The sequence below is a fragment of the Ascaphus truei genome, chromosome 4, assembly GCF_040206685.1.
Source record: "Ascaphus truei isolate aAscTru1 chromosome 4, aAscTru1.hap1, whole genome shotgun sequence".
Lineage (NCBI taxonomy): Eukaryota > Metazoa > Chordata > Amphibia > Anura > Ascaphidae > Ascaphus > Ascaphus truei.
Window position 1 is genome coordinate 188686650 of NC_134486.1, and position 26071 is coordinate 188712720.

The 26071-nt window shown below is 42.9% G+C and overlaps 1 protein-coding gene across 1 annotated transcript in view; it reads left to right on the top strand.

Moving 5' to 3' along the window:
* C4H6orf118 (chromosome 4 C6orf118 homolog) overlaps window positions 1-26071 on the top strand; it is a 276968-nt gene that overhangs the window by 152925 nt on the left and 97972 nt on the right. The window contains exon 6 of the mRNA XM_075596716.1: window positions 8572-8768. Within this exon, the coding sequence (XP_075452831.1) occupies window positions 8572-8768 (197 nt within the window). The remainder of the gene's footprint in view (window positions 1-8571; window positions 8769-26071) is intronic.

The following is a 26071-nucleotide window of genomic DNA, read 5'->3' on the forward strand; positions in this document are numbered from 1 at the left end:
GCCTCCTCCCATCCCACAATACTTCCCAACTCTCCTCCTGCCTTTCTTGACTCTTTTTCTGCTATCTCGGAGGAGGATGTGTCACTGCTAATCTCCTCTTCTCCCTCTACCACTTGCCCTCTTGATCCCATTCCCTCCCATCTCCTAAAACCTCTTGCTCCTTCTATAATCCCTATGCTCACACAGATCTTTAACTCTTCCCTCTACTCTGGTACCTTTCCATCATCCTTCAAGCATGCAACAGTCATACTATTACTCAAAAACAGCAAGCTTGACCCTACCTATCCTTCTAACTATCGACCTGTCTCCCTCCTGCCTTTTGCCTCCAACTCCTTGAACGTCTTGTATTCTCTCGATTGCTACACTTTCTCAACACTAATTCTGTACTAGACCCTCTACAATCTGGCTTCCGCACTGCTCACTCTACTGAAACAGCCCTCACTAAAATAACTGACGACCTCCATGCTGCCAAAGACAGAGGTCATTACACTCTGCTCATATTGCTCGACCTCTCTGCAGCATTCGACACCGTGGACCACCCTCTTCTCCTTCACATTCTCCATACTCTTGGTATTCAGAACAAAGCTTTATCCTGGATTTCCTTTACCTCTCCCATCGAACCTTCAGTGTCTCTTTTGCTAACACCTCCTCCTCTATTGATCTCTCTGTGGGGGTACCCCAGGGCTCTGTCCTGGGACCCCTTCTCTTTTCTCTCTACACACTCTCTCTAGGTGACCTAATCACATCTTTTGGGTTTAAATATCACCTCTATGCTGACGACACACAAATTTACCTTTCAACCCCTGACCTTACACCTGCTATACAGACCAAAGTTTCTGAATGCCTCTCTGGAATATCATCCTGGATGGCCATCCGCCGACTGAAACTTAACATGGCAAAAACAGAGCTCCTTATACTTCCTCCCAAACCTGGCCCTACTACCTCCTTCCACATTGCTATTGGAAATACGATCATTCACCCAGTAGCCCACGCACGCTGCCTAGCTGTTACACTTGATTCCTCACTCTCATTCTCCTCTCATATTCAAAACGTTTCTAAAACCTGTCGCTTTTTCCTCCGCAATATCACAAAGATACGCCCTTTCCTCTGTTACTCAACTGCTAAAACTTTGACTCAGGCCCTCATTCTCTCACATTTCGATTACTGCAACCTCCTTCTGTCCGGCCTTCCTACCTCTCACCTGTCTCCCCTACAATCTATCCTAAACGCTGCTGCCAGAATCCCTCTACTCTTTCCTAGATCTGTCTCCGCATCTCCCCTCCTGAAATCCCTCTCCTGGCTTCCGATTAAATCATGTATCTCACACTCAATTCTCCTGCTCACTTTTAAAGCTTTACATTCTTCTGCCCCTCCTTACATCTCAGCCCTAATTTCTCGCTATGCACCATCCCGACTCTTGCGTTCTTCTCAAGGATGTCTTCTTTCTACCTCCTTTGTATCTAAAGCTCTCTCCCGCCTTAAACCTTTCTCACTTTCTGCCCCACACCTCTGGAATGCCCTTCCCCTCAATACCCGACTAGCCCCCTCGCTCTCCACCTTTAAGACTCACCTTAAGACACATCTGCTTAAAGAAGCATTTGAGTAGCACTGGATAATCATGGACACATAAACCTTGGCCCCCTGCAGACGCACTTACTAGTATTCCCTCCTACTGTCTCTGTACGTTCTCCCTACCTACCAATTAGATTGTAAGCTCCTCGGAGCAGGGACTCCTTCCTTAATGTTACTTTTACAGTATGTCTGAAGCACTTATTCCCATGATCTGTTATTTATATTATTTGTTATTTATATGATATGTATTACTACTGTGAAGCGCTATGTACATTTATGGCGCTATTTAAATAAAGACATACATACATACTGTACATACATACATACATACCTGGAAGATAACCCCATTCTATCAGGGTCAAGCACCATCCAGAGGTAACGTGAAAAAGGGGGGTGCAAAAAAGCGCTAATACTAATTAATCAAAATGTGACAACTGTACGAAATATCAATAACACTGAATTACCTCATACATAAGATGCAAGGCTGCCTGGCAACAACTCTAACTGGACAAGGTCAGGGGTTAACACAGAAAAACAATATGAACCGGCGCCTTATGAGTCCATACATATGTTTCTTATACAGTCTAATGGGTGGAAGACTCCAAGAAAATCTGTTTGTCCTGTACTTCCAGAAGGCTTGATGGATCCACAGCCGTACGTCACGGGATATGTGGAATTAAGCACAATACCAGATCATTGTGTATACTGTTAATGCTTAGCAAATACCATACAAACCATTCCACTCAAAACACTTAGTACAACATACACACACAACGAACACACAACAAACAAAAAGCAAGGCTGAAAATAAAAAAAGAACTATTTTAATCCAACAAATAAAACAAATAAAATTGCTGAAATATGGAACACAGTGATGCAGCTGGTCACGGGTGTGTAAAACCAGAAACCTACTCACAAGATGTTGCAAGTACACAGGCAATGTGCGTCAAAAAGCAGTGAGGTGCTGCTTGTCCTCCGATAGCAGTGGAGTGTCTGTAGGTGCACTCCAGTGCTGCCCCGCACTTCTGGAACGGATCCTCCGACACTGAAGGCGGACCTCAGGGAGAACGTAAATTGGAAAAGAAGAAACGAGCACAAAAATATTGTGGATATAAGAAACAAAGGATACTAATAGTCCCGATATTGGGTGTAGATTTCCTTGATGGGTGCCGCAAAGGGTTGTTGGTGAGTTTGTTCTTAAACCACTGGATGTTTTGTAGAAAATGGGGCGATCCAATGCGCACTCACATCCAGGTAGGGATATGCATGGGGGAAAAAAAAGGAAAGAGAACACAATAGTATAATACTGTATGGGATCAATGCGAATGAAGGTGGTAATGCACTCACATTTTTTGAGATCAAACAGGCATTTCGGTTAATAAGTTTAACCAAACTGGTGTTGTAGACTCTCCAATGTCAGGATACTTCTGACTCTCTCTGACTCTCTGACGACAGGATGCTCTCTGACGACAGGATGCTCCCGATATCTTGCAGGCTCACAGATTGCAGGATATTCCCGATATATAAAGCAGAAAAAACACAAATAGTGTAATACTGTATATATCAATACCGATCTTAGACTGTATAGTATATCCAATCACATTGTGTAGTAATTCGCTTTTTGGTTGTTGAAGTAACCAACTTATGAAGACTTCTGGAGTCACAGGATACTACCAGCAGGAAAAGGAAAAGGACGCAGGAAAAGGTATATAAACTTTATATGAATGAATGAATAAAAGCACTTACAGAGCTGTATATACAAACAGACACAAAGGTAGTCCAGAAACAACTGTGTCCCCACTCTCAGTAAGCCCCAGTGATGGCCATACACTAGGGGATACCACACAGAGGGGGTACAGAGCTTCAGACAAGGATCCTTGAGCATTTGAGAAACATTAATCTAGGGATGGAAAATCATAGCGTTCACCTACATTTTAATAAACATCATAACTCTAATTCTGAAGGTCTAAAATATATGGGAATAGAACAAGTGCAAACAAATTGGAGAGGTGGGAATAGAGTACAGCAGCTGTCACAGCGAGAATCATTTTGGATTTTTGAGCTAAAAACATTACAACCAAAGGGACTGAATGCTGATTTCGATTTAAATGCCTTTTTAACATAGATTGGGTCTGTTGCCGTGTTTATATATTCAAGTTTTTATACATTTCCGTATCTTTATTTTGGTTTTATATATTAGGATTTCTATGTATATGGCTTTTATTATAGGCTTTTATATTGTTGTATTATCTATGATATGAGGGTTTCGTATTAGGTTAGTACGTGTGTCTTATTACCTTTTTATGCTACTAATAGTACCTTATTGTAGCTACCATAGGAGTATTTCTCTATGCATTTCTGGCTTTTTATAGTCATATTGTTATTTTAGTGTGTACATGGGTAGTGCTGCCCCTGTGAGATAACTCACCTCCCTATTGGCCGTGCATGGAACGCATGAGAGGCGCTGACACGCAGTGTCTACTGATCGTAGATTGATGACGTCAGTGCTACTGTTGGAACGCATATGCTGGGTCTTGAAACGTAGCGCCCAACCAATGGGAATATAGAGAGGGGAAAAGGCGTGAATTTTGAGTGTATTTAACTGGGAAAAGACTGCAGGACATCTAGAAAGCCCCTTGAAGAAGTCTTACGGGACGAAACGCGTTGGGACATACCAGAGCTAATACTTACCTACTTGCTGGACCATATAGACCCTGTAGAGCTTTCTGATCTCTGTACCCCCTCTGTGTAGTATCCCCTAGTGTATGGCCATCACTGGGGCTTACTGAGAGTGGGGGCACAGTTGTTTCTGGACTACCTTTTTGGCTGTTTGTATATACAGCTCTGTAAGTGCTTTTATTCACTCATTCATATAAAGTTTATATACCTTTTCCTGTGTCCTTTTCCTTTTCCTGCTGGGAGTATCCTGTGACTCCAGAAGTCCTCATAAGTTGGTCACTTCAACAACCAAAAAGCGAATTACTACACTACACAATGTGAGTGGATATACTATACAGTCTAAGATCGGTATTGATATATACAGTATTATACTATTTGTGTTTTTTCTGCTTTATATATCGGGAATATCCTACCATCTGTGAGCCTGCAAGATATCGGGAGCATCCTGTCGTCAGAGAGCCTATATACCATCAGAAGTATCCTGACATCGGAGAGCCTACAACACCAGTTTGGTTAAACTTATTAACCGAAATACCTGTTTGATCTAAAAAAAAATGTGAGTGCATTACCACCTTCATTCGCATTAATCCCATACAGTATTATACTATTGTGTTCTCTTTCCCATTTTTTCCCCCATGCATATCCCTATCTGGATGTGAGTGCGCATTGGATCCCCCTTTTCTACAGGACCTTGGGGAGAAAAGCGTCGTCCTGTTTGCAAATTCAATGCACGTCTGCCACGCTGCTCACGTAAGTCCCGTCTGAATAGCTCATGAACTTTGATCCTACGCGTTTCGTGCGCCTGCGCGTCACTTCTTCAGTGGATGGTAAAAGTGCTAGACATTGGATGCTTGTATTTCATTACGATAGCTGTGATTGGCCTAAAAATCCACCAATTACCTCTACTGCAACTGCTAAAATTGGTCAGAATATTCGCCAATCGCGTCTAACACAAAATGAACAACCTTGCTGACAACAAATAAAAACAATATACACAATGAAAAACAGAATGTACAATTAAACAAGAAAAATTATACAACAATGATAAATAAAAGAATCTTCCTACCTCTTGATAGATATAAAAATATTTATACCAACAATAAATGAAAGGAAAAAAGAACCAGAAGGAGATGGGACCAGTTATATGATGGTAATTAGATAATTTAGAAATACTCCCAGCTCAAAATCTATGTTCAAACCATTTGGAGAGAGGGTTTTTAGCTCATAGATCCAGTAGGCTTATCGCCTACTGATCTCATTGAGTCTGTCCCCCCCTCTCCAATTGGTCGGGGCAATTTCTATTGCTTGACACACCAGCCCTCGTGGATTTTGATTGTGATGTGTAAGAAAATGATGGGAGACACTATGGGTGGTTAATCCCTTTGTAATATTATAAACATGTTCATAAATTCTCCTTTGAAAAGTCCTCCCTGTCCTGCCTACATATTGTAGGCCACAGGGGCACTGAAGTAAGTATATGATAAACGTGGAGTGCCAGTTTATAAATGATTTAACAGGATAAATTTTGGAAGTGACATTGGACTTGAATGTCTTAGCACTAGCACTGTTTGAGCATGCTGTGCACACTGCACAAGTGAAAAAGCCTTTGGTAGAACTAGATGAAGCTTTTCTTTAATGACTTAGCGGGCAACTAGGAGACAATTTGGACTTTAAATTATTGGCCTTAGTAAAAACGATTTTAGGTTTACTAGGAAGAATTGGTGGATTTTTAGGCCAATCACAGCTATCGTAATGAAATATTAGCATCCAATGTCTAGCACTTTAACCATCCCCTGAAGAAGTGACGCGCAGGCGCACGAAACGCATAGGGTCAAAGTTCATGAGCTATTCAGACGGGCCTTACGTGAGCAGCGTGGCAGGTGTACATTGAATTTGCAAACAGGAAGAGGCTTTTCTCCCCGAGGTCTGCCTTCAGTGTCGGAGGATTCGTTCCAGAAGTGAGGGGCAGCACTGGAGTGCACCTACAGACACTCCACTGCTATCGGAGGACAAGCAGCACCTCACTGCATTTTGACGCACATTGCCTGTGTACTTGCAACATCTTGTGAGTAGGTTTCTGGTTTTACAACACCCGTGACCAGCTGCATCACTGTGTTCCATATTAGGCGCCGGTTCATATTGTTTTTCTGTGTTCACCATCCAGAGGTTGGAACCCTCTGAACCCTTGCACCGCTGTAAAGATCTGATGCAGTGACTGCTAAATTAAACCCCTTTGTTAATCATACACCAGCCTGGATTGAGTCAGTGCATGGTGTAAATGGCTGATGTGCTTCAAAGAGGGCTGTCTCTGGTACTCCCAGAGCCCTCTAAGCTGGAGGTGCTGAACTCCAAAAAGAAAGAACTACAGATGATAACCAAAAGCCTGTCCTGTTCTCCATACCACCGCAGATCATCTCAGGTCTCCTGACCCTAACATGTACTCGCGCCACACTTTAGGTAGCAGAAGCTGTGTATCCCCCATGGGGGGGGGGGGACAGTGTTACACATGCTTTATGTCAAAGATAGAAAATCAAACTGCACTCCTCTGGTCTTGTGTCAAAAATCCCCCAAAATGTATTACTTTATAAATGATCAACAAATTTCTATCTTTGATGTACACTCGTGTCAAAATAAGCATCCCTTTTTGTGAGTTTTACTTTCTACCCTTTTGTATATGCTGTATTGTTTGCTGTATGCATTATTCTCATTAGTTAATGTTACAGGATGTAGCCATGTCCCCCTCTGGGTTATTACCTTTAGCTCTTCTGGCACTAACCTCCGCGGCGGTCGGGGATTCCCCTTGGGCTCTGGTGGGGAGGATGAGGTTCAGGGCAGCTGGGGGAAGAGAAGCGGCTGCATCTAGGGCGATCACGTCACCGATGGCTTCCGTAGCAGGGCGCAGCCATCTTGCGCAAGAATTGCGCATGCGCAGTGCGGCCGCAATGTCAGGTTGCGCAGGCGCAATGCGCAGGACGAACGCGGTGGCCCATAGAGACAGGTATAGCAGGGAACTACAAGTCCCATGAGCCTGAGGAGCCTGAGACTTGTGACGCATGGCAGCCAATCGCACAACAGTTACATAGTTACATAGTTACATAGTAGATGAGATTGAAAAAAGACATGCGTCCATCAAGTTCAACCTATGCTAAATTTAGACAACAGATACTTTATTCTATGTCTATACTTACTTATTGATCCAGAGGAAGGCAAACAAAAAACCCCATTAATGGGAAAAATAAATTCCTTCCTGAGTCCAAGAATTGGCAATCGGATTAATCCCTGGATCAACATCCTTCCCATGTATACTTATTTTGTATATCCCTGTATACCTTTCCCATCTAAAAAGATGTCCAACCTTTTTTTTAACAAATCTATTGTATTTGCCATCGCAGTCTCCATGGGTAATGAATTCCACATTTTAACTGCCCTTACTGTAAAGGTTAACTGTGTTGATTATTATTCATGTGCATTTTGTGTAATACCTGCAGTAAAGGTTATCAAGTTAATCTAAGAGCTGTTGTTACTATTTCCTGTCTGGGGTTATCTCATAGTATTGGGATCCTGGGCTGGTGGAGGCGCTGCCAAGTAATATATTCATTGCCCCAGGCTCCCAGTGGCAGAGGCTCAGCTCTCTGTGAGCCTACAGGTATATGCAGCACTAGTAAACCCGTCTTGGAAAAAGGGAAAGAAGGCTACAAGTATATGATTTTCTATGTTATTTTATTTATATCTACTGTGAAAGGGAATCAAGAAGTGAAAGCTTTAGGCTAAATATCTATGCCCTCCTTGAGTTTTACACAGAACTATCCAAATGAAAATTTCAAAACATTTTTCCAAGTGGTAATTCAGCTTTGATAGCAGTTCACCAAACTACTCTAACTGCATAAAAGGCCATGAATCAGGGTTAACTACACACTTTTTAATACTATTCTAATGCTTTGCAACATGATGAATACAAATACTTGGTTTAGAGTGACACACGAATAGGCATGTTCACACATCTTTCATTTCATTCACACTCAGGTTTACAAAAGTGTATTCATTGTGTACATTTTACGAGATATTGATATAAAAGAACTATTTCCAATGGAAACAATTTCCAGCTTCTTTCAAAAAGCTATTATTTTACTTGGGTTCACTTAGTTGTTTCCCTGTTGCATCCTTTCCAGAAAACCCATTGTTAATGAGCACACTATGAAACTTTTAAACTGTATGATTGTTATTTTAAGTAGTAATAGCCATAAATTAAATTAAGTAATATATTTATTGAATAATACCACTTCCCGGTTTCATAAAGCTTCTATTATTTTATTTACACAGGGTCTCTATTGGATTCAGCTGTGAAGAAGTCAAATGAGAAGTCCCATTATCAAACTCTGGTTGACATACTTGAAGCTAAGAGATATGAAATACTGGCAATGTGCAGTGAAGTAGAAAGGTTGGAACAGGAGATTAGAAAGCACATGACAAATGCAGTAAATGCTCAAGCAACAGAGCAATGTATTAAAGACGTAAAGGTCTGTACATGTTGTTATTTGGGTACAGTATATCAGTATCAAATTCTGATTTGATGTTGGTTGTTTTACATTTTTGTGGACCAACATTAGAGTTCTCCATAATTTAAATTATAGTGTACAGAGCTTTCAAAACCTTCATAGGTTTTTCTTCAAATGCACACAAATATAGCGCGTTCTCTCTAAACCTCATATGGTACTTCAAATGTACTCGCTTGAAGAAGAATCATATAAAATTTCAAAAGCTCTGCACACTATAATTTCATCTATGAAGAACTGTAGTGTTGGTCCGCTAAAAGGTATCATACCCTACAGTGAATCGCTTTCTCTCCAGACTCAATAGGGCTACTAAAACTTTGTAGTATTTAAGTAACAATCCCTGAAGAACAGGCCATTACCGGACAATAATTCCATTATTGGCCAGTAATGCCCTGTTCTGAGGGGATTATTAATATTATAGGCTAAAAGTAGGCTTTTTTCATAAATGATGGACACTTTTGTATACAGTATAAAGATTTTTTTAAATTAAAATAAAATGGTAAATACATTAAAGCACCTCTATATAGGCTTACACTGCAGCTATCTATATCCACACACTGCCGCCTCATCTGTGTACACACACCACACACACACTGCAGCTCTACAGACATACACTGCAGCTACACACACACACACACACACACACACACACACACACACACACACACACACACACACACACACACACACACACACACACACACACACACACACACACACACACACACACACACCTACGCACGCACACACACACACAAACACACACACACACACACACACACACACACACACACACACACACACACACACACACACACACACACACACACACACACACACACACACACACACACACACACTGCAGCTACACACACCAGCTGCAGCTACATACACACACACACACACACACACACACACACACACACACACGCACACACACACACACTGCAGCTACACCCACAGAGACACTGCAGCTACAAACAAACTGCAGACAGCCACTTACTTTGCAGCTACACAAACACTCTCTTGCTCCTCAACTCAAAATGAAGCTGTGTTCACGAAGGGAGGGGGAGGAGTCACTGCTTGCTGCTTCTATCTGGCCAATCCCCTGCCCTGTCTGAGAGCTGTTCCTGCCTCCTGACTAATCCCCTGCCCTGTCTCAGAGCTGTTCTGAAATCTGATTGGCTGGAAATAAACACATTGCAAGCTGCAAAAATTCCGGGTATTACTGAATGAATAATGCCCAGAATTTTAACCAATCAGAGAGCAGGGATTTCAATAATGCCCGGAATTTTACAGCTTTAGCCTATAATAAATGATAACTCATAACCTGGCTTCAAGAACCTTAAATAATGTCCTTTTACCTCAGACTTCAAACGTCCAGTTTTCAACTGACCTCAAATAGCTTAATAAATGTATACAAAAATGTACTCATCTAAAACAAACTCCAATTTGACACTGCCAGCGATTTTTTTCATGCTAAACTCAGAGTTTCCTCTTTGGCAATACATCCAAATGCCTCACAGCACACTTTCCATACTCTAGCACCCCCAAACCAGCTTGCTGTGCTGTTGCCTTACTCATAAAAAGCCTCCTAAGGCCCCCCAAATCACTATAGGGAGGGAGCCAATATCTAGAAAAGCTACAGTATCCTGACAACATTTACCTAAAGCTGTGTCAAAGCCGAACAAAGTTAACAATCTACACCTTAACTCATTTATGTTCATACAACCAAATTTCCTTAATCTTTTCTTTTTAAATTTTATAATATTAATGGTTTCTATTGTATAGTGCTGACAGTGTATGCAGCGCTGTACATAGATTTTTTTTTGCAGGCACGGGTCCATGCCTTCCAATCTATGTTTTTGGTGCCTGAGGCACAGGGAGATAAAGTGATTTACCCAAAGTAACAAGGCACAGACACTGGGATTTGAACCAGGCCCCTAACTCGGTGTTATTGCTTGCAGATTCAATGCCGTTTACTCACTGAGCCACTCCTTCTGCCCTTCTAAATATATGCTGTTTATCCTGGAACCAGGATCACGTGTGATGTGTGAATAGCTCCAGTTAGCTTAACCCGGCCCCCTTTCCAAAGCACCAAGTCCTGCTATATTTTCTTCACTTTATTGAGAAAGCATCAGCACTAGGAGTAAAGCTGCTGGGAAAGCTTACATCCAAATAAAGCCAGCAGGCAGAGCTGCATAAAGGGGTGGGGGGAAACAGAGGGAGCAGAAATAGATATTGCTGTTCCAGGACACTCCCCGTCTGGTATCTGGAGATACCACTATATAACTAGAATATGTGGAACATATGTGCAATGCAAATTAAAACATAACATAATAATGCAAAGTACATGTCCACATAACGATGTGATACCGGCCGGTACCTGGCTTCAAAATGCTTTGGCCAAAGTCTTCTGATAAGGGAGGCCATGTGGATGCACCGCTCTAGGTTAGCTGGTTGCACCACAATGTCCTTCAGAGTCCACAGAACTGGTAGTCAGTTCTTCCTTGCTGTAGTCCGATTTAGGCATTAGGAGGATAATCTCTGTAATGGGCCTTAAAAAGGTTTTAACAATTCCTTGTTGGGTCACCCTCACTTCTACCTTGCGGACCCTTTCATCTTCGCTTGAGATGGTTTTGATAATAAGTCCCATAGGCAATTTGTTTCTTGTCACCTGACTATGTTTCAACAGAACAACATCCCCTTCTTGGATATCTGGTTGTACTATCTTGTCACCTTGATAAAGTGCTCTGTGCATGAAACGCGTGCATGAAACACGTAGGTGCGTTCGTGTTGTCCTGTTGCTGTTGCCTTACCTGCAATAAACCAGACCTGCAATTTGTTTCTTGTCACCTGACTATCTTTCAACAGAACAACATCCCCTTCTTGGATATCTGGTTGTACTATCTTGTCACCTTGATAAAGTGCTCTGTGCATGAAACGCGTGCATGAAACGCGTAGGTGCGTTCGTGTTGTCCTGTTGCTGTTGCCTTACCTGCAATAAACCAGACCTATTGCAATATTGTAGTGTGCACTTTCACTTTATGTTTCCGGTTCCACTGGGAGTTGGATTTCCCTGGCAGTGCAATCCATCATCCATCTCTACCTTGCTGTATCTTCATCTGGATGGGCATCATGCCCCTGATGTCTGGAACGTCCATGCAAGCACACAGGTAAAGGGCCGCAGTGCCCAGTCATATATATATATGGACACCTGTGCTTCTTTATTGCTTCTTTATTTCTGGATTTGCTCATGTGGTCGGGTGTTTATTGTGTTTAAGTTGTGGTGGTCAAGTGGACTCCACTAGGCACTTATCCCCTCCTATTGCACATCTATTCATTGTTTCAGGACTTTCCATTGTCATCTTGACTATCAATATACTGTATGCTATGGATGGAATTCTCTCTAATTATTGATGCATCACATTTTTTCTACTTTATCTTTCAACAGAACAACATCCCCTTCTTGGATATCTGGTTTAACAGTTTGCCATTTATGGCGTTCCTGGAGTGTCACGAGATATTCATGTCTCAAGCGATCCCAAAATATGTTGGCCAGGTGCTGCACCTGCCTCCACTGTCATTTGTACATATCGGCCATAAATGTGGTTTACACTTCATGGGTACGTCGAGTCAAATCAGTTTTCAACATCATATAGTCCAAAATACGCCGAACCACTCCGATCATGCGTTCCCATGCTCCGCCCATGTGAGAAGAGTGAGGAGAGTTGAATATCCACGTACACTCTTGGTCACGCAGGTATCTCTGAATGTTATTGCCTCTATCATCTTTAGCGTTTATTTGTAATTCCTTACATGCTCCAACAAAATTGGTTCCACAATCGGAGCGTATTTGTTTGACTGGTCCTCTGATTGCAAAGAATCTTCTGAGGGCGTTTATGAAACTCGAAGCGTCCATAGATTCTATGACCTCTGTGTATAGCTCGTGTACTCATGCAGGTGAAGTGTTCCACCCATCGTTTACTGTCCACTAGTCCGCCCCTTGTTCTACGTGAGATTACCATCCAGGGTCCAAACACGTTGAGTCCTACACAGGTAAAGGGGGGTTCTGTACTAACTTTATCGGGTGGCTAGTCTGCCATCCTTTGATCTTGGCTTTTGCCTCGTAACATTCGGCACCTAACACATTTGTGGAGAGTACTGGCCACGTACCTTATCATGCCAATGACCCAAATTCCCGCTCCCTGATAGCTCCTTCAGTGAAGTGTCGTCCCTGATGCATGACTTGTTCATGGTAGCGTACCAACAAAGTGGTGATGTGATGCCGGCCAGGGACGATAAGAGGGTTGCTTTCCTCCCTGCTCAGTTGGGACTTGTTGAGGCGGCCTTTTATTCTCATGAGGCCGTTATCATCGATGAAGGGATTTAACTTCCAAAGTGGGTTGTTTTTAGAGATGCTCTTACCTCCATAAACGCAACTGATCTCCTCCGCATACGTCTCTTTCTGAACATGGCGGAGAACGGTCTCCTTTGCTCTTGTAACTTCGTCCACAGTGCGCACCTCTTTGCAAATGTGCCAGCCATGGCAGCCGGTCGTTTTACCACCTCATGTCTGGCGGAAGTAGATGGCTATGTGCCTGAGATGGGCCACTGCTCGCAGGAGGGCTATCCACCTTGAGGAGCGATGGAATCAACATGATCCAAGTGCGTTTCTGTGCAGTACATTCGTGAGTAACACGGATACTTGAAGCCTTATCTCTGTGCCCTTCTCGGGATCCACGAGTTCAAAGTCGTCGGCTGGGGTTGATGGTGTTTCCGTTGGTTGCGTTAGAAATGTTGGTTCCTGTGAGCCACGACGTGTTCTGATCTGGTTGCATGGTCTGTGGGCACATGGTACCATTGTTCTGGTTGGGTTGACTTCCTGATCCTTTCTACATGATTGGCCATGTATACGTAGAATATTCTTTTCTTGTTACGTTACTGTAGCCCAGTACCACCTTGCTATCTGTGTAGAACCTGACAGCATCGGGTTTGCAGTTCATTTAGTTTTCAATGAGTTCTGCTAGTTCTACTGCAAATACTGCGCCACTTAGCTCGGGTCTGGGTATAGTGTGGTCGGGTTGTGGCGCCAGTTTAGCTTTGCCAAAGGATGAACCTGATATGGTAACTTCCATCCACGTCCACGGTTTTTAAGTAAGCCACAACTGCTATGGCCTTTGTAGAGGCATCTGGGAACACGCAAAGCTCTTTGCTGTGTGCAGCGGTGAGAGATGTAGGTGAGTAGGGGCGTGGGATCTGAAGTTGCTCTAGGATCTTCAAATAATCCTTCCACGTTTCCCACTCTTTCCGTCTTTCTGAAGGTAGTGGGGTATCCCAGTCCTGCTTCTCAAGGGACAATTCTCTGAGAAGAGACTTCCCTTGTATAGTGACTGGAGCCACGAATCCCAGCGGGTTGAAAAGACTATTGACCGTGAACAGGAGTCCGCGTCGGGTGTAGGGTTTTTCCTCGATGAACACCTGGAATGTGAATGCGTCTGTTTTGAGATTCCAGCTTATCCCCAGACTCTGCTGTATGGGAGGCATGTCGGTCCCCAAATCCAAGTTCTTAAGATCGTTTGCGTGATCATCTGTGTGGAACGCCATCATCACTATGGCGCTATTGAAGGCTATTTTGTGCAATCTTAAGTTGGTGTTTGCTAACATCTTTTGTGTCCTTTTGAGTAGGTCTATGGCTTCTTCTTCGGTGGGGACTGATTTCAACCCGTCGTCTACGTAGAAGTATCTTTCGACAAAATTCCTCACATCTTTCCCAAACTCTACTTTTTCTTCTTGGGCTGTCCTTCTGAGGTTGTAGATGGCCACCGCAGGTGATGGGCTGTTGCCGAAGACATGTACTTTCATGCGGTACTCTATGATTTCGTCCTCTATGTCGTCATTCTGATACCACAGGAAACTTAGGTAGTTTCTGTTGTCTTCTCGCACAAGGAAGCAGTGGAACATCTGTTGGATGTCTGCTGTTATGGCAATTGGCAACTTGCGGAAGCGGATCAACACTCCCAGAAGACTAAAAAAAGAAATTGCACTGGTGAAAACACCTGGAGTACAAGATGGGTGCGCTAATAATACACAGACTACTTCAAACCGTAGATACCAGGGAGGGGGTGTAGCAAAGGAGGGATCCTCCAGAGTGCATAAATCACAATTGAATAATGATCATGAGAGTATTTGACAATACAGTTGCTTACAATCCTAATGTGCAAAATGATAAATATAAAAAAACATAAATAAATAACCACTGATACTTGATGCAATCCCTAAAAACGGCTAAGCACTAGATTACCTCATATGTCATGCATGATTCTATTGAAACGTCCAATATATAAAGTCCAATTGAAAGATGGATATATGGAAAATCCTCCAAAAATTGGTGAAAGAGAATCCTTGTAGGTGTATACTACTGCCTGCCCACACAAGAGGATACCACTCCTCTTATAGATAAACCTGAAGGGAAAAGAAAAGAAATTAAGTGGAGACGCAGTAACAAGTAAATTCAACTTTATATTAACCTATGAAGACCATATAAACATGAAAATTGCACAGAAATTACAATAGTGCATAGACAAAAACTAAACAACCACATAGAATAAATGTAGTTCTGATACAAATATAATTGCTATAATTATCAGTTCAAGAAATGAACTGATAGTAGTGTGTAGTTTGGAGATAAGGAAAAAGCTGAGGTATTAAACAAATTCTTTGCCTCTGTGTTTACAAGGGAAGAATCAAGTTCAATAGTAGTGCCGCAGGATGAAGTCACAACCTCCATATTAATGAACAATTGGTTAACTGAGGGAGAAGTTCATAAGCGACTTGAAAAAATTAACGTAAATAAGGCACCTGGCCCCGATGGCATACATCCAAGAGTTCTCAAGGAGTTAAGCTCAGTAATAGCAAAACCATTCTCTCCTAGACCCTCTACAATCTGGCTTCCGCACTGCTCACTCCACCGAAACAGCCCTCACTAAAATAACTGACGACCTCAATGCTGCCAAAGACAGAGGTCATTACACTCTGCTCATATTACTCGACGTCTCTGCAGCATTTGACACCGTGGACCACCCTCTTCTCCTCCACATTCTCCATACTCTAGGTATTCGGAACAAAGCTCTATCCTGGATCTCATCCTACCTCTCCCATCGTACTTTTAGTGTCTCTTCTGCTAACACCTCCTCCTCCTCTATTGATCTCTCTGTGGGGGTACCCCAGGGCTCTGTCCTGGGACCTCTTCTCTTTTCTCTGTACACACTCTCTCTAGGTGACCTAATAACATCTTTTGGGTTTAATTATCACCTCTATGCCGACGACACACAAATATACTTTTCAACACCTGACCTTACACCTGCTGTACAAACCAAAGTTTCTGAATGTCTCTCTGCTATATCATCCTGGTTGGCCCTCCGACGCCTTAAACCCAACATGGCTAAAACAGAGCTCCTCATACTTCCTCCCAAACCTGGCCCTACTACCTCCTTCCACATTACTGTTGGAACTACAATCATTCACCCAGTAGCCCAAGCACGCTGCCTAGGGGTCACATTCGACTCCTCTCTCACATTCGCCCCTCACATTCAAAACATTTCTAAAACTTGTTGCTTTTTCCTCCGCAATATAACTAAGATACGCCCTTTCCTCTGTTGTTCGACTGCTAAAACTCTGACTCAGGCCCTCATTCTCTCCCGTCTTGATTACTGTAACCTCCTGCTGTCCGGCCTTCCTGCCTCTCACCTGTCTCCCCTACAATCTATCCTAAATGCTGCTGCCAGAATCACTCTACTCTTTCCTAGATCTGTCTCAGCATCTCCCCTCATGAAATCCCTCTCCTGGCTTCCGATCAAATCCCGCATCTCACACTCCATTCTTCTCCTCACTTTTAAAGCTTTACATTCTTCTGCCCCTCCTTATATCTCATTCCTAATTTCTCGGTATGCACCATCCAGACTCTTGCGTTCTTCTCAAGGATGTCTTCTTTCTACCCCCTTTGTATCTAAAGCCCTCTCCCGCCTTAAACCTTTTTCACTGACTGCCCCACACCTATGGAATGCCATTCCCCTCAGTACCCGACTAGCACCCTCTCTATCCACCTTTAAGACCCACCTTAAGACACACTTGCTTAAAGAAGCATATGAAGAGCACTGTGGATATTCTGAACACATGATACATATAGCTTGGCCCCCTGCAGACGCACTTACCAGAACTCCCTCCTACTGTCTCTGTACGTTCTCCCTACCTACCAATTAGACTGTAAGCTCCTCGGGGCAGGGACTCCTCTTCCGAAATGTTACTTTTATGTCTAAAGCACTTATTCCCATGATCTGTTATTTATATTATCTGTTATTTATTTGATTACCACATGTATTACTACTGTGAAGCGCTATGTACACTAATGGCGCTATATAAATAAAGACATACAATACAATACAATACAATACATTATATTTAATATTCAGGGACTCCATTTCCACAGGCTCAGTACCACATGATTGGCGTAAAGCAGATGTGGTGCCTATATTTAAAAAGGGAGCTAGATCACAACCAGGAAATTACAGACCTGTAAGCCTGACTTCAATAGTAGGGAAACTACTTGAAGGTTTAATACGGGCTAATATTCAGGAATACCTAATGGAAAAAAAATTATTAGTAATTGTCAGCATGGATTTATGAAGGATAGATCATGCCAAACTAACCTTATTTGTTTCTTTGAGGCGGTAAGTAGGAATTTAGACCAGGGTAATGCAGTTGATGTGGTCTACTTAGATTTTGCAAAGGCTTTTGGTTTCACACAAGAGATTGGTGTACAAAATAAAGAAAATTGGACTCAGTAATAATATATGCACCTGGATTGAAAACTGGTTAAAGGACTGACAACAGAGGGCTGTCATAAATGGAACTTTTTCAGGTTGGGCTAAAGTCGTGAGTGGAGTACCTCAGAGATCGGTACTGGGACCCCTGCTTTTTAACTTGTTTATTAATGGGATCGAGAGCAAAGTCTCCATCTTTGCTGATGATACTAAATTGTGTAAGGTAATAGAATCAGAGCAGGATGTAATTTCTCTTCAGAAGGACTTGGAGAGACTGGAAACGTGGGCAGGTAAATGGCAGATGAGGTTTAATACAGATAAATGTAAAGTTATGCATTTGGGATGCAAGAATAAAAAGGCGACTTACAAATTAAATGGAGATATATTGGGGGAATTCTTGATGGAGAAGGATTTAGGAGTGCTTGTAGACCGCAGGCTTAGCAATAGTGCCCAATGTCATGCAGTAGCTGAAAAGGCAAACAAGATCTTATCTTGCATCAAACGGGCAATGGATGGAAGGGAAGTAAACATAATTATGCCCCTTTACAAAGCATTAGTAAGACTACACCTTGAATATGGAGTACAATTTTGGGCACCAATCCTAAGAAAGGACATTATGGAACTAGAGAGAGTGCAGAGAAGAGCCACCAAATTAATAAAGTGGATGGGCATTCTAACTTATGAGGAGAGGCTAGCTAATTAGATTTATTTACATTAGAAAAGAGGCGTCTAAGAGGGGATATGATAACTATATTCAAATATATTCGAGGACAATACAAGGAGCTTTCAAAAGAACTATTCATCCCACGGGCAGTACAAAGGACTCGGGGCCATCCCTTAGGGTTGGAGGAAAGGAAATTTCACCAGCAACAAAGGAAAGGGTTTTTGGGCACCAATCCTAAGAAAGGACATTATGGAACTAGAGAGAGTGCAGAGAAGAGCCACCAAATTAATAAAGTGGATGGGCATTCTAACTTATGAGGAGAGGCTAGCTAATTAGATTTATTTACATTAGAAAAGAGGCGTCTAAGAGGGGATATGATAACTATATTCAAATATATTCGGGGACAATACAAGGAGCTTTCAAAAGAACTATTCATCCCACGGGCAGTACAAAGGACTCGGGGCCATCCCTTAGGGTTGGAGGAAAGGAAATTTCACCAGCAACAAAGGAAAGGGTTCTTTACAGTAAGGGCAGTTAAAATGTGGAATTCATTACCCATGGAGACTGTGATGGCAGATACAATAGATTTGTTCAAAAAAAGGTTGGACATCTTTTTAGATGGGAAAGGTATACAGGGATATACCAAATAAGTATACATGGGAAGGATGTTGATCCAGGGATTAATCCGATTGCCAATTCTTGGAGTCAGGAAGGAATTAATTTTTCCCCTTAATGGGGTTTTTTTTTTACCTTCCTCTGGATCAATAAGTAAGTATAGATATAGGATAAAGTATCTGTTGTCTAAATTTAGCATGGGTTGAACTTGATGGACCTACACTGGCGACACACTTTATTCGAGCTCGGCTAGTCCCACGAATTCGGGTATACCCGGGTGTATTGAGGTTTGTGACTGTTTTCTGCCCGAGTGCATTGAGGTATTTTCCAGGCAGGGATTGAAGCATTTTATTCCCACTGGCTGCAATACTGCACAGTATATATATATATATATACTGCATTACAATTCATGAATTTATGCCATCTGGTAGACACGCGAAGCATTGCAGCCTATTAAATCCTAATCATTATCATTTAACAGATCAGCCGCCCGTCAGCCAGGCATGAACCCAGGCTGGGAAGGCAAACACAACGGGGCTTGTCAGAGGTGAGGAGCGGCGCATTCCAGGTATCTGCCAGGTACATACTGGGTATTTTCTCGAATAAAGTGTGTCGGTGCAGTATGTCTTTTTTCAACCTCATCTACTATGTAACTATGTAACTATGTGTAAAAGGACAGAAATATTGCCTGTTTTGGTGGATGGTGTCTGGATTGCAGCTGTTGGCTGTCAGTTCCTGCGGAGTCCTTCATCTCTGGGGATAACACCAGATAGTTCCTGCTTCAGGGCTGGATCGGGCGTATACACTGTTAGGACTCACTTCCTCCATGAGTAAGCGGGGGTTGTGGGTCTCCTTGGCATGCGCCGTCAGATGTACAGTCCTGGGTGTCTACAAGTTACCCCCTCCGGTTGGACTTCCACAGTCACTAGATTCCGGTAAGGACAGGCAGCAGGCTGGTCAGCCTAATCAGCAGCAGGCAGCAGGAAATTCACCTCACAGCTTCCTCGTTCACTCTGTACACTGGATTCAATGCTGGCTCCTCCTACGCATTTCACCACGTGATGTGGCTTCGTCAGGGATAGGGATGCACCTCCCCCTACCTCGATATATATACACACTTTGTGCAGAGAAGCTCAGGTTCAAATAGAACCAATTGATTAGTTAATTGCTTTGGTCGTTGTCTGCTCTCACTAGTCTGCATCTAAGGGGTGGGTGGGGGAGGTTATCAGTGGTTATTAGAAGCAATAGTATAACAAATGTAAAATGTAAAAATGGGAATGAAAAGTGATTAAACAGTGTTATAAAGTATTAAAAACATATTATACATGTTATTAAAAAACATATTATACATGTTTATATAAAATTGTTAAAATTACTTTTAAAAGTTAAATAGATATTACTGTATACAGGAATAATTCATTCAAGATGTATGGAACTTAATTTTCAAACAGAATTATATCTTGTATGTAATATAATTATAAATTTATAATTATGAACTCTTAGGGATATTACAGAGAGACAGAGAAGAGGATTAGAAATCCTGATAACTGGATCTCTGAATTAACCTCCTAGATTCTGGATGGGTTAATAATGTTACAAATTCCTAGGGTATAAGGGACCCTAAGTGTTGGCAAGAATTCAGGGGACTCATAGGAAAAACCTATACTACTCAATGGGTGAAAAGCACAAGTTGGTAGATGGAGATGAGATATAGAAAACATGTATGTCTATAGGGCACACAATATTGATTATGTACATACAGGTAGAGTATCAAACACAGACCAGGGAGAATGCATATAAATAAAAATAAAGATAAAAATGACAGTGAACCTATTGGAGCTATGTGCGGGAAAATAGACAATTTCATTTCAGAAAATGTCTATTTATTGGAAAGCAAGGAGATCCAGATCTTCATTAAGACTGTCTGGAGCCATTGTTTGCAATTTAAAAATTCAATAAGTTTCCTGTCGTCTAAGTTTACCCAACCTATCTCCTCGAAATGATGGCAATTGGCTCCTTGCGGAAGCGGATCAACACTCCCAGAAGACTGTTTTTCAGGTCCGGTCCGGTGAGGAGAACATCGTTTAGGGAGACTCCCTGGTGCTGAGCACTGGAATCGAATACTACTCGGATTTGACCAGGTTTTTGGGGGTGGTAGACACCAAATGATGGTAGGTACCAGCATTCTTCGCCTTCCTTCAGTGGGGGCGCCAGTTCTTGGTGACCACTGAGGAATATCTTCTGCATGAAGGCCACAAAGTGTTTCTTGGTCTCCGGGTTCCTTTGTAGGTTACGGCGAGCAAAGTGCGCCTAGACATGGTGTTGTCTCTGTGGTTTAGGAGGCGTCATCTTTGTGAACGGAATGGTAGTGGGGCCACCCAACTGCCTAATTCATCCTTGAAGAGCTCCTTATCCATTAACCTCAGGAATTCTCTATCTTCCATCGATGGCGCCTGTTTGTCATTTTTCTTTGTTGTCTGGAACGCTGTACACCCTAGGTCATCAGTGCATTTGTCTGCCATAAGCACGTCTCCATATATCTTTTTGGTCTCGAGCTTCTCGTGGACCTGGAAGTGGTTCGGACATGGTTTAAAGCGGGATGCACGACCGTTCTCCAACAGGTTTGTTCGTAGGGCATCTACGTTGTCGGGTTTGCGTATCCTGTCTATGCATACTTCTCCCACTACCACCCATCCTAGATCAAGCCTTTGAGCGCTTGGAGCATTATGGACCCTGTTTCGCTGTTCGCGGATCTTGTGTGCTCTCATGATGTCCCTGCCAAGTAGCAGCAAGATCTGGACGTCTTCGTCTAGTGGTGGGATACGATCAGCTATTGCCTTGAGGTGGGGGTAGTATCGTGCCACGTCTGGTGTAGGGATTTCGCTCCTATCTTCCGCCATGTGTTTGCACTCGATGAGTGTGGGAAGAGGCATTTTCACTTTGCCATCCACTGAACATATGGTTTAGCCATTCACTCTCCTCCCTGTAGTTTCCATTTGCCCCACGCACGTTCTGAGCGTGTAGGGAGAGGCGCTGTCTTGTATGTTGAACATGTCAAAGAATTCTGACCTGACCAATGACCGGTTGCCCTGGTCATCGATAATAGCATACATGGGAGAAGGAGTTGCTCAGTGAGTAAAGACACTGACTAGCACTGAGTTTGAAGCAGGGGAACCTGGTTCAATTCCCGGTGTCGGCTTCTTGTGACCTTGGGCACATCACTTTATCTCCCTGTGCCTCAGGCACCAAAAACATAGATTGTAAGCTCCACCTGTGCCTGAAAAATGTCTCTGTAAAGCGCTATGTAAAACTAGCAGCGCTATACAAGAACATGATATTATTATTATTATTATCCTTTTAGCTCTTTCAGGTTGTCCCTCTGGGTGCACTGCTACAAGACATATTTTAGAGCAAGATCTACCGTCGCTTCCTACTCCACATATCTCTGTGCATTTGGATGCTACTGATGTGGGGGATGTCTTCCCCTCTTCTTCCTCCCCGCCCTGCTTTGTCGCAGGGTTAGGGGCCTTGCATGGTTTGGGCTTCATTGTCTCTGGGTGTAAAGATGCTATGTGCCTGTCACTATTACACTCTGTGCATTTTATAGCTTCTTTACAGTCCTTGAATAAATGAGCTGTGGATGCACAACATTTGAAGCAAGCTCCCCATTCCCTGAGTAAATTCTTTTGCTCCTCTATAGGCTTCATTCTGAATCCGATACACTTGTTAAGCGTATTTGTGTATAGGACATTCTTTGTTAAGGTCCCTTGGTTTCTTGTTCCCGGCGGCCTACTGGTCGGGATAGCATGGGTCGTAGGGGACACGTCCGTCCTGTGGACCGAGATGGGTGTTCTGACATTACCGTATCTCGCCGCTGGCCATTCATTCTTCGGGTGACTAGCATTGGATGTGGTCTGCGCACCTAAGATGAAGCTAGGATTGTTTCTCGTCCTTGCTGCTTCGCGAATGAAGCTCAAGAAGACTGAGAAGGGGGGGTAGGCGACTTGCTTCTCCCTTTTGTATTTTGAGCCATGTGAAGTCCATCTTTCTTGGAGGTTGTAGGGTAGCTTCTCCAAGATGGGTCTCACTCCATGAGCCTTGTCTAGGACGTTGAGACCTGTTAGGGATTGGTCTGTTCTTGCAGATTCCAGCTCCTGCAGCAGATCCCCGAGTTCTCGTAACTTCGAGTAGTTTTTATCTGTGATTTTGGGAAAGCTGTCGACTCACTTGAAGAGTGCGTCTTCGACTGCTTCGGGGCTACTGTAGCACTCCTCTAGCCTTTCCCATACTAAGTCGAGACCTACTTGAGGGTGGTTCACATTTGCTGCCCTTAGTCTCTTCGCATGTTCTATGGATTCTTTCCACAGCCATTTGGTTAGTAGGCTGAGTTCTTCCCTTGCAGAGAAGCCCAGGCTTTTGAGTGCATCTTTGAATGTTAACTTCCATATTCGGTAGTTCTCAGGACGGTCATCAAAGTTCGTTAGTCCTGTTTGCACCATGTCACGCCGGATCATGTACTTGCCCGTGTCTGTTAAGCCTGATGAATCGGTGTGTTGTTCTTGTTCTGATATTGTTGCCGGGAGGGTCCTTGCGGTTGCCTCTTCCTTGGCATGGACGGGTGATGACTGCTGGTCAGTGTGAGGGGCTGTGTTTTCCCTTGTGGCTGTACCTGGATTGCTAGCCTGTTGTGCATCTGAGTGCGCGCTGGCATTTGGATCACTGTTGCGGCTGGTAGCGTGTATCCTTGAAGGAACAGCGTCTTCTCCACGTGGACTTAGTAAGTCTTCAGTATCTGTGGTGTCACCCTCGTCGTGTTGAGATGGTGGGCTGGTGTTTACACTGAAGAGGTTCCTCACATAGTCTTCAGTGCGTTGGACTGAATCCTCTGAGGCTATCCGTCTGTACGGTTAATCCCCACCATCCTGTCTCGCAGATGCCTCTAAAACTTCAGCTTGGGCTATGGCGGCAGCGGCGTCCTCTTCTTTGCTTAGAGATTCTAGATCCGCATCCAATTCAGCCTTTCTACGCTCAGCGGGGGCAGTATTGGCAGCGGCGGCAGTGGCAGCAGCATTGGCGGCGGCTGTGGCAGCGGCGGTGGCTGTCACGGTAACTTGTGAAAGGTTATAATATACACAAATATCTGGGTTGAATTGAACACGACTAGGATATGATAAATTAAGTTTATTCCTTAAAGAAGGTGAACACACAAGATTGCACAAATAACAGACAAAATATAGCACTTACTTAGGGGTTGGACAATGAAGCAATCAGGTACAGGATTGGCAGTTCATTCAGGCATCAGGTAACAAGTAGTTGTAGAAAAATGAAGACAATGGGCATAGAGCTAACCCTGGTTTATATGGGATTCCAGTCCTATACCCTGGCATTGGGTGCTAGCCATTCGGTGACAATTATCTGCACCCAATTCCTCTTTGCCAGCTAACGTGGGAAGCATTGTTGGATCATGCCCCCAGTTAGTTGGCATGGCACATGCGCACATCTGGCCCTGGGGGTCTCATTTCTCTAGCCCCACACTAAAGTCAGGGCGCTTAAAAGTCTACCAGACTTGTATCTGTAATCAAACTAACAAAGAGCAGAAACCTAGTATGGGCACTCTAAACACCTGAAGGGTGATATGATGAACACATTAAAACTTAAACTTTATTATCCAAATTAAAATAAGGGGTAGTAAAACGATAATTAAACGCTCCGATCCTATAGGTATGAACACTCAGTGAGGTGTTCTGGATCAAATTCAGATAAACTGCACTTAAACACTAATCTGTGTACTGCAGTATGAACAAGTGGGTATGATAGACCACTGTTCAGGAATAACCAGGATGCCGCTAAAGAACTCTACTGTATAGGTGTGTACTAGTATATAGACCCTGAGGTTCCCCTATTTGTCCAGACTTGTATCAGGTCAGGAAATCCTTTGTCTGTAAGTGTGAATTATAGCACTTACAGAACACTCAAGCCCTGCGTTTCTCCGTCCTATTGTATACAATTAGAATGGTGAAGTCTTTGATCGGGGGGTCTGTTGTAGACAACGGGTCGCCCCCCTGAGCATTAACATAAAGCAGAACCAGACTTGTAGAGAAGAAAGGAGCCCCACGCCCCCTAGTGGCGCAACTCAAAAACACCGGCAAAATGAAAGCTGCGTACAGCTATGCAAATGAAATCCACAATCACCACAGCTGTCAGTTCGTGATGTCCCCCGCCGACACTTAAACTTCACAGTGGTATGGCATCACCCAAAACCTCTAGCACAAGGTATATATAAATTGAGCAGCCAAAATAAATCCTTATAGTAAAACTCACTGTTATGTTGTGGGTGGATGTCTGGCAGCTTCAGCGTGCTCCAACCGATATGGGTCACAGGATACAAGAGAGGATGAGGCGGAGCATCTGCCTGATGAGAAGGTAACAGACCGGGACTACTGAAATCACTACAAAAGCTTCTTTGGCATAGGAAGCAACATTGACACACTATTATGCGTTTCGCACAGGTAACCGCGCTTTATCAAAGAGTACAAATGACACACAAACAGTTGAACTTAAAATACCCAACCTGCCCCGCGGAATAGCCAATAGGAGCTCAGTAAACACTTAATCTTATACACCTGGTGGAGGATAGGTTCCTCCAAGTGTAATGAACTCATAGATACAAACTTACACAAATCCGCAGACGCAGGGGGAAAAAAAGAGAGGAATTTAAAATGACATAAGCCTAAAAGGAAAATTAACTGTGACATCCAGACTAATAATAGAAAAATTCACTAATTATAGTCTAGATATTTGTTGTTAATACAGAAATATATGATCACAGAAATTCCAGAATGGTTAATTATATAAACAAATAGAAAATGCTTAAAAACAAAGTAAACATTGCTGCAAAAGATCAGACAACTAAGATATAATAACATTAAAACAACATATAATGTTGCTATTACAATAATATAAAGAAACAATTAGATTATATATTCAAAACAATACAGAAAACGGATATTAGTATGTAATATTGAACTAAAGCCATACATTTAATTTGTAAATTACTAGATATGTACTGACTCCCCTATTTTATACATCACCAAAAATAATAAATAAATAAATGTATGGTGAGTATATACAAGATTAACAGGAATTATATTATACATAATTGTCCC